This window comes from Phalaenopsis equestris, unplaced genomic scaffold (assembly GCF_001263595.1).
Source record: "Phalaenopsis equestris unplaced genomic scaffold, ASM126359v1 Scaffold000369, whole genome shotgun sequence".
NCBI classification, from domain to species: domain Eukaryota; kingdom Viridiplantae; phylum Streptophyta; class Magnoliopsida; order Asparagales; family Orchidaceae; genus Phalaenopsis; species Phalaenopsis equestris.
In genome coordinates, this window is record NW_018164811.1 from 206338 (window position 1) to 215473 (window position 9136).

Sequence of the window (9136 nt, forward strand, 5' to 3'; positions counted from 1 at the left end):
GAGAAAACTACTCAGAGCTCATGGGGAAAGCACAACAAAACTCAGAATTCATATATAAAATCAAAGCCATAAAAACTATAACAAGTAAATAACTTATCTCTAAATTTCTCCCCAAGAACACTCCTTGAAGTTCCTCTGAATCTCTTCCTCTCTTTACAGTACACGGACTTCCTCTTCGAAGTAGCAAGGATGAAGAAATCTCTAACTTTCCCTCAACTCTTACAATTTCTCGAAGAATTCCTCACAGTTACACGCTCTAGCAAGCTCTCTACACACTAATGGAACCTATCTAACCTCCAGGACTCCTTTATTTTCGGCTAAAATCTTCTCTTTAAAGATGTGGATGAGTTTTCTCAAGAGTTGCTTATGCACCCCTCCAAAATCCGGCATTATCCATTGTACAAGTACACATAATCGTCGATCCCGCCGTCAGCGGCCTCGATGGCGTCGTCGGTGGCCTTCTGGAGATTTGGTCCTGTAGCCTCGGGAAAAGCTCGCCATTGGCGGCGTCGATGGCGCCGTTGGCGCCTTAGTGTAATTCTCCACATTTTGGTCATTTTTGCTCCAAATTCGCTCCTTTTTGCATGTTTTTGCTCTATTGACCTTAATTCATCATATTTGCAACAAAACATCAAAACTACCTTTATTTAAAGTGTAATATCATTAAAAACAGTATAAAAGAGGTACGAAAATCTCAACATATTTTACTTTGGTCAAAATCCCCCAAACTTAACTATTACTTGTCCTCAAGTAATTTTAGTATTATATAAAAGTTATGATCTACTGCAGTAATATTTTAATTCAGAAATACTATAAGTTTGATTTAGATAAATATCATAGTGAGATTTTCAGAAAAAAAAATTCAAGTAATTGAATTAACTCTCTAGTCATCAAATTATATAGTCATCGAGTTTTAAGAGTTCTAGTTTTCTATTTATTTCAAGAATGACTATAGATTGCAAAATTAAGTCACTTAGAATATCCAAAAGATAAGAACTTCATGAGAACTCTAGTAAAAAGATTTATTCCATAAATATAAGTTTAGGAACGTATTTAAGTTTTCCATTTAGGTAGGTCCTGTGAAGCCAATTTTTGATTAGGCATATCCTCAAGCTTCTCCTCACTTTCATTTTTCTTTCTTTTTTTCTTTTTCATTTGGATTGTTTTCAATCCTTTCTTTTTCCCTTTTTTTTTTAAGTGAGGATTACTATATCTGGATAGTCTTTAATGATTTTGAACTTCACTTTTCTTTACCTAAATTTGAAACTTACTGTCGGGAAAATCTCGCCGTCAGCGCCGTTGGCGGGCCTTCTAAAATATTTAATCTGGACTCTCGGGAAAATCTCGCCGTCGGCGCCGTGGGGCTCGCCGTCGGCGCCCTAGTTCAAATCTTCATATTTTGGTCATTTTCGCTCCAAATTCACTCTTTTTTGCATATTTTTGCTCCAATGATCATAATTCATCATTTCTGCAACAAAACATCAAAAATATCCTTCTTTAAAGTGCAATATCATCAAAATCAGTATAAAATAGGTATGAAAATCTCAACATATTTTTCTTTGGTCAGTAATCCTACAAAATATTGCAATGAAATTAAAAAATAAAGCAATTTTTAATGGTTTCACAGCCCTTGTTCAGAAGGCGGTACACCCCGCCAACACAGGGCATGATGAAAGAATTGAACATGTTTTGTATTCTTAAAAGAAAAAAAAATATACAAGTAATAATAGAAGGAAATAAGAAGAACTCAAATTTTTATTTCATAAATAGCAATACAATCAATACTGCTGAAAGAAACTAAAATGAAAATAAGAAGACAACTACTCAACCCAGAAAGAAAATACAACTCATACGAAACTGAAAAATACCAAAAAAAATCTAAAATACAACTCATACGAAAGTGAAAAATACCAAAAAAAATCTAACTCTAGAAGGTCTACTCCAGTAGAGATTGTCCTAGTAGTAGCTGAATAAAACCTGTTACATAAAATTATTAACGGGTGAGTTTGAAAATTAAACTCAGTAAATAACTACAATTTATTAAAGCATAAACGACAACAAAAATGAGGCATGTAATATATTCAATAAATATAGACAATTTATTATATGTATAAAAAAATTTGCAAAGACAATCACATGCTTATGATTTTGAATATGAGTAATTTGAACACAAGCACCTTTATGTAAATATTTACATGTGACAATGTTATTATTATTATTAGTTTGCACAGATAAGATTCATCAATCATTCAACACCGCCTCAAAATATACAATTTATGTACATATAATTATATTTATATTGTTGGTTTACTACGACATCCTGAAACCGGAAAAGATAGGCTCCAATCCAAAGGAAATCCAATAATTTCTTTGGAGTCATCACTCTGTAGACCTGTCAGTCCAGCTAGCCAACATTAAGAAAGTATTTAATATCGACATAATTATATTATAATATTCGATATATTTCATGCATCACAATCCAAACACAAAAAAAAAACTACAAAATATCCGCTAGTATTTATAACCAATAGTGGAACTGCAATAATGGAACTTTACATATTCATCATATAAAGAAATAATAATTAGTGAAGCATGATATGCAAAAACTTGAATCTATGCAGCAATAAAATAATGCTAATTACACATGAAAGGCGTTATGAACACAAATGAAATCTATTGTAATCATAATTAAGAAATTTAAATGGTAGGAATGTCAAATCAAAAATTTGTTAGGAATCTAGTACAATTAGCAAAATTAACACCCTTAACTAAGAAGGATATGTTTATCTCATAATAAAGAGTAGTTACTTACCTTGAGAAGATAAATACAATACTTTTACGAATTTGACAGTTCGAATATTTATCCTACACCAATTAAAAAAGTAAATTATAAATTATTATGCAAATAAATTTATCTATTCATTACATTAGGTGTTACCTAACTGATGATTATTAATGTTATTATCCTTGTTATAATATTTTTAAAATAAAAAATTGTGCATGTTGGCCAATTAACATACTTATAATAATATATTTTTTCTTTTTACTTTGCTAAGGAGGAAAAATTAATTTTGAAATTCGTTTCTAATTATCAAATAAACAATCACAAAAGCACCATCTAGATCCCCAACCCCCCTCCCATGCGCCCCCTGCTTCGCTTGACTTTTTCCTTGATGCTTCTGAAATTGTTCTTCATTTGACTTATTCCACTTACTCTTTTGATGAGACTTAAAATTATTTTCTTGGGTGCTTGTCATTTATAATAGACCTTGAGCTTTGAGGGGATAATCCTTAGCTTTATGATCGGTACAGTTGCAATTGAAGTATTCGCAGACGATCAAATTACAAGTCCCAAAATGTCATTTCTTGCAATGAACGCATCTAGGATTTGTTTTTGATTTCTACCCCTAAAGATTTTGTGATGCTTCTTTTGGGAACTTCCATTGGCTTATGTTTCTGAATTCTTCCGCTTCCCGATATGCTTTTTCTCGTTAGCATTGATCTTCATCTCCACATGAATAGCTTGATCCACTAGTTCTTTGTAATTCATGCACTTAACCACTAATAAGCACCTCCGAATGTCCTCTCTCAAGCCTACTAGTAGGTGATAGATTTTATGATCTTGCTAGGACGAAATGGATGATCTTGGCAAATTTCATCTCGTACTCCCGAACAGTTTTTGTCCCTTGCTCCAACTTCCTCAAATCATTTGAGAGCTTGGCTCGCTACCATAAGAAATATTTCTTCAAAAATAATCTTTTGAAATCTGCCTAGGATATTATCGCATCGGGTTCGAAAGCATTATGGCGGTGACTTTCCCATCAATTGCCAGCTCCTTCACGCAATTGGCAAGTCACAATGTAAATCTTACGGTTTTCATGACACTTTATCATGAATTCATGCATCAACCTTGAATGAGTCCACTGTGTCATTGAAGGTAGGAGGATGTGCCTTTAGAAACTGGTCCATCACTCGATCCATAGCATTCCTATTGGTCATCACCATTGATTGATTGAGCTGCATCTCCATGTCGGACACTGGTGGAACTGGTTGGGTGGCTTGCACTGCTGGTTGCATAGCTTGTTGGATAGCTTGAACCACTTGTGTATTTTGCACTATAAAGTTAGCTTGTAATGTATGGGTAACATTCTGTGTTACTACCTCCACGATAATCGCCAAGTTGAGATTTTGTGCTCTGTCAGTCTCGATGGTTTGAATAGGATCAGTACAGGGACGATTAGGAGAGTAGTGACCCCTAGGAACGGGCACATCATTTATAGTTGCTCTTTGGACTTTCTTCCATGAGCTGTTGCAGCGCCTCTTTTCTTTGGAGTCAATATAAACAATTGAAAGATATGTTAAATCAAAATCAATTAAATACCAACTAACTGGAGCACTTTATCTCCTACCCCAACTCTAAGAAGACAAGGGATGTGAAATGCAAAGGCAAGGGATGTGGGATGCAAGATAAAGGATATCAAGTATAAAATATAAGAGAAATTGAATACAACAGATAAGTTATGATACCATTTTGTCAGATCCCGTGTCTAGAAGGCAATACAACCCAACAACTTAGGGCATTATGAAAAGGATTGAACATGTTTTGTATTCCTTAGAGAAAAAGAATATGCAAGTAATAATAGAAAGAAATAAGAACTCAAATTTTTATTCCATAAATAGAGATATAACCGATACAACTGAAGGAAACTAAAATGAAAATAAGGAAACAACTACCCAACACAAAAAGAAGATATATTAACTCATATGAAACTAAAAAATGCCAAAAGATAATCGAAATTTGGAAAGTCTGCTCTGGTGGAGATGATCTTACTAGTGGTTGAATAGAACCTGTAATATAAAAATATCAACGTTTGAATTTGAAAACCAAAATAAGTAAATAACTATTATTTATTAAAGCATAAACGGTAACAAAAATAAGGCATACAGTTTAACCATTAAATATAGAAGACTTATTGTATGTATAAATTTTTTTTTGCAAAGACAAACACAAGCATATGATTATGGAATATGAGTAATTTGAGCACATGCATCTTTATGTGAATATTTACATGTGACAATATCATGTATTTTTGCATAGATATTACTCACCAATCATTCAACACAACCTGATAATATATCATTTAAGCATTTACATATACATATACATAAAATTATATTTATATTATTGGTTTGCTACGACACCCTGAAACCAGGAAAGATAGGGTAACCAGCTTCCAAAAGGGGCTTAATATCGACATAATTATTTTATAATATTAGATATATTTCACGCATCACAATCTAAACAAAAAAATATGACTACAAAATATCTGTTAGTATTTATAACCAATGGTGGAATTATAACAATGAAATTTTACATATATTATAAAGAAATAATAATTATTGAATCATGGCATGCAAAAACATGAATCTATGTTGCAATAAAATAATGTTAATTACATATGAAAGTCATTATGAACACAAATGAAATCTGTTGTAATTATATTCATGAAATTTAAATATTATGAATGCAATTCAATAAATTGTTAGGAATTCTACAATTAGCAAGGATAACACCCCTAACTAAGAAGTATACGTTTATCTCATAATAAAGAGCAATTATTTAACTCTTGATGACAAATGCAATACTTCTACAAATTTGATGGTTCAAATATAGATCCTACACCAATTGGAAAAGTAAATTATACATTATTATGCAAATAAATTTATCTATTCATTATATTAGATGTTACCTAACCAACAATTATTAATGTTATTATTCTTGTTATAATATTTTTAAAATAAAGAAATTGTGCACTTTGGCCTATTAACGTACTTATAATAATATATTCTTTTATTTTACTTTGGTAAGAAGGAAAAAAAAATGAAATAAGTTTTTAATAGCCAAATAAATAATAACAAAAGCACAACTTAGTCTTACTTTCAATCACAGTTAGTCGTAGTTGACTCACAATAGTTGTGGAAGTCAACAAAGAGGTGTTGGGGGGCGAGTTAGAGTACTCTCAAATGGCCAACAGATAGCCCTAGCCCTTCATATTGTGTGAAACCCACCATCCTCATGCAGAGAGGAAAATGAGCAGCCTAGACTAATCCAAGCAAATATTAGCTCTCATCATGTATGGAGTATTACATTTTTAAAGTCATTTAAATTCTTACAATGAGGCGTATATTTTAACAATCACTTTAGATCATTCAATACAAAAAGTAAATGTAAATGTAAAAGGAAAAATTTAGAATTGATTTTTAACTCATTCGAATTTATTTAAATGTTGTGAGAGATTGCTTTGTGTTTGAAAATTGTGTTTTTTTATCGTGTGGTTGGTCGAGATTTTGACTATGTCGAGAGGGCTATCACAAAATATTCTTAGATTTATCTTCTCTGTCGAGTTTTGGTGAATGATTTTGAGCTATGGTTGTAATTGGAGGCCTTCGCATTGAGTATTGTTATACTGAAATAAATTTATATAAAAATCACTGGGCATATAATTTTTCTAGCAGGCCTCGTTAAATATTAAAAAATGTTATTGACCATGACTATTGAGGCGGCATTACCTGCCTTCGGTCGCGGTTTCTTTTGATTTTTAGTAGTCAAAGGATGAGCTTGATTCGATCCCAGTCACATTTTCCTTTTAAAAACATATATATCTTATCGTCTTCCGATACTGCGCGAATTGGCGTTAGATTGAAATAGTGGATGACGTAGATAGCGGGGCCAGCATTTAATGAGATACATATGGGGCATTAATTTTCCAGTAGTCCGCGCGACAAAGCCTGGCTGAATTATTAATCGATAATCACTATACAATCCGACAGTAACGATTCAAAAAATGAAATTTTGGCCTGGAAGTTGAATATTTCAGCGCCGCTCGTACTATTATTTAACAAGCGAAGGAGCGAATGGCTTCTCAATTCAACCTCCTCTTTTTCCTTGCCCTTGCCGTGGGAATCGGTCGATGGCTAAACAGATGCAGTTATGGTTGGCCGCAGCCACCGTGCTTCTGGCCATTTGCGATGCTGAATTAATAACGAACGCGACTGAGCAGTACCTTCAGGCCCACAACGAGGCCCGGGCGGCTGTGGGTGTGGCCCCTCTGCAGTGGAGCAGGACCCTGGCGTCTAAAGCCTCAACGCTGGCTACGCATCCTCCGTGCTCATCGTCTTGCGATTTATTCAAAGAGACGGCGTATTTCAATTACGGAGTCAATCAAGCTGTGGCCTACGTGCTCGACTCGCCGGAGACTGTGGTGAAGTCGTGGGTGGAGGAGGGTCGGCGGTGTTATAACTATGCATATAACAGTTGTGCGGCGCCAGAACATAAAGCTGACTGCGAGAGTTATACCCAGGTGGTGTGGAGGAAGACGGTGAAGTTGGGATGTGGGAAGGGCGGCTGTGGTAAAGATGGTTCCCACCATATTTGCCTTTATTATCCTCCTGGTAATGTTCCTGGCGAGAAACCTTATTGATCTATCACACACGCAACTGGCTTGTGTTCTGTTTTTTTTTTCTTCTTCTAATTAAGAAGCATTTGGTTATCCAGTAAGAAGTGCACCAGTGCACTTGTGTTCCACCGTTTGCTTTTGCTTTTTATTCCTGCAATCAATTTCTCCCACTTTAGCGGTTTGATTTGTAGTATTTGTTATTGTAATGGATTGTGATTTTATTGAAATCAAGCAACTCTTATCATCACTGCGGGCCTGATGGGTAGCCTGCTCTTAAATTGTATTTTTCTTCAATTCTGAATTAAATTCAAAATTTGTTAGATCCTGAGCGAAGTTATGCTCGAGTTATTCATGGAGATATAGATAACAGTAGATATTTTTGAAGGAGAACACATAAGGTGAATTTTGAGATTACACGGGAAATTTGGGATCTGTTTGCGATGAAATCAAAGTTTAGAGGAGGCTTAAGATTAGCGATCCATTTGGAATTTCATCACAGATTTTTTTTAGACAAAATATTTTTTTCTTAAACTTGAATGAAAATTACAGAATGCCACTCAAAAATGGTAGAGGAGACACAAACAAAATGAGAAAATAGAATACGGTGAAAAAGCCGATAAATATAGAACATATATCATTCTGAAGGGTCATATTTGTCATTACTTATTAGAGATTTTGATAGGGTTCAAAGGTTTAACTCTTTTGTTTGTGCCTCTATCTCATCATTTGCTAAAGTAAACAAACAAACAAAAAAAAAAGAATGATTTTAGAGAGGCTTCTTGTGTTATGCAATAACAATGCGGCTACGAAGAAATACACATAACAACAATCAAACACAACGATTTATATGGTTCGCCGTTAAGTTGATTTGCCTACGTTCACGGGGTAGCACTGGATGGGGAGAAAGAAAAAGGCTAGGGGCTACAGCTTCAATGCTTCTCCATACACTCTCATGAACCCTAAGAACCTTTTATAGAGTTGGATTAGGACATGCAAGTAAATAAAGCCAAAAGATCAAATTACCCCTAATTACAAAAAATCATAAATACAACAATCTCCACATCATCACTGACTTCCAGATAAGTGAGAGATGACCAAATTAATGAGCTCAAAATTCCAATTCAACTGCACCAATATGGTTGCCTATGTACCCCTCTCCTGAAAAGATAAAGCCTCGCAAAGTTCTTCAAAATGCTTTGTTGACCTCACTTTTGGTTGAGGTCTAGAAAACTTCTTTAGTAGTCTAGGTCTAGCCATAGGACTTTCCTATTGACTAGTCTTAGAAAATTAGAAGAGGTACCCCACCATTAGAAATTCAAAACTCTTCTTTTTACTCAGCTTGAAATTCCACATATTGATCTTAACCTCTAGCATTTAGTAGGTAAGATCATTATAAGAGAATTCAAGAAGAGTCCCTATAGGATTACTTGGCTTTAGGGTTGACCCTGGAACTAGGATACACCATATCTTCACAATGTATTAATCCCTGGTTCATTTAGAATGGATATCTATCCAATTCTATGTGAAATGCCTAACTTGGTATTTTGCCCCTAGGCACCTCCAAATTACCTAAATGCCCTTGATACCCAAATTTGGCTAAAAATTCCAAATTTTGCCAAAATACCCAAAATTGATCAAAACTCATTCCAAACACTTTGAATACATCAAAATTTGCCAAA

The 9136-nt window shown here is 34.2% G+C and overlaps 1 protein-coding gene across 1 annotated transcript; it reads left to right on the forward strand.

The window, feature by feature from the left end:
• Positions 1–6894: 6894 nt before the first annotated feature.
• LOC110026382 (STS14 protein-like) lies at positions 6895–7704 on the forward strand. Its single transcript, XM_020727296.1, has one exon. The coding sequence runs from the start codon at positions 6972–6974 to the stop codon at positions 7479–7481; it is 510 nt and encodes a 169-aa protein (XP_020582955.1). The 5' UTR covers positions 6895–6971; the 3' UTR covers positions 7482–7704.
• The last annotated feature ends 1432 nt before the right edge of the window (positions 7705–9136 follow it).

What these genes read in the sequence shown, in the direction of transcription:
- LOC110026382 (XM_020727296.1), top strand. Translation starts at nt 6,972, where the DNA reads ATGGCTAAACAGATGCAGTTATGGTTGGCCGCAGCCACCGTGCTTCTG.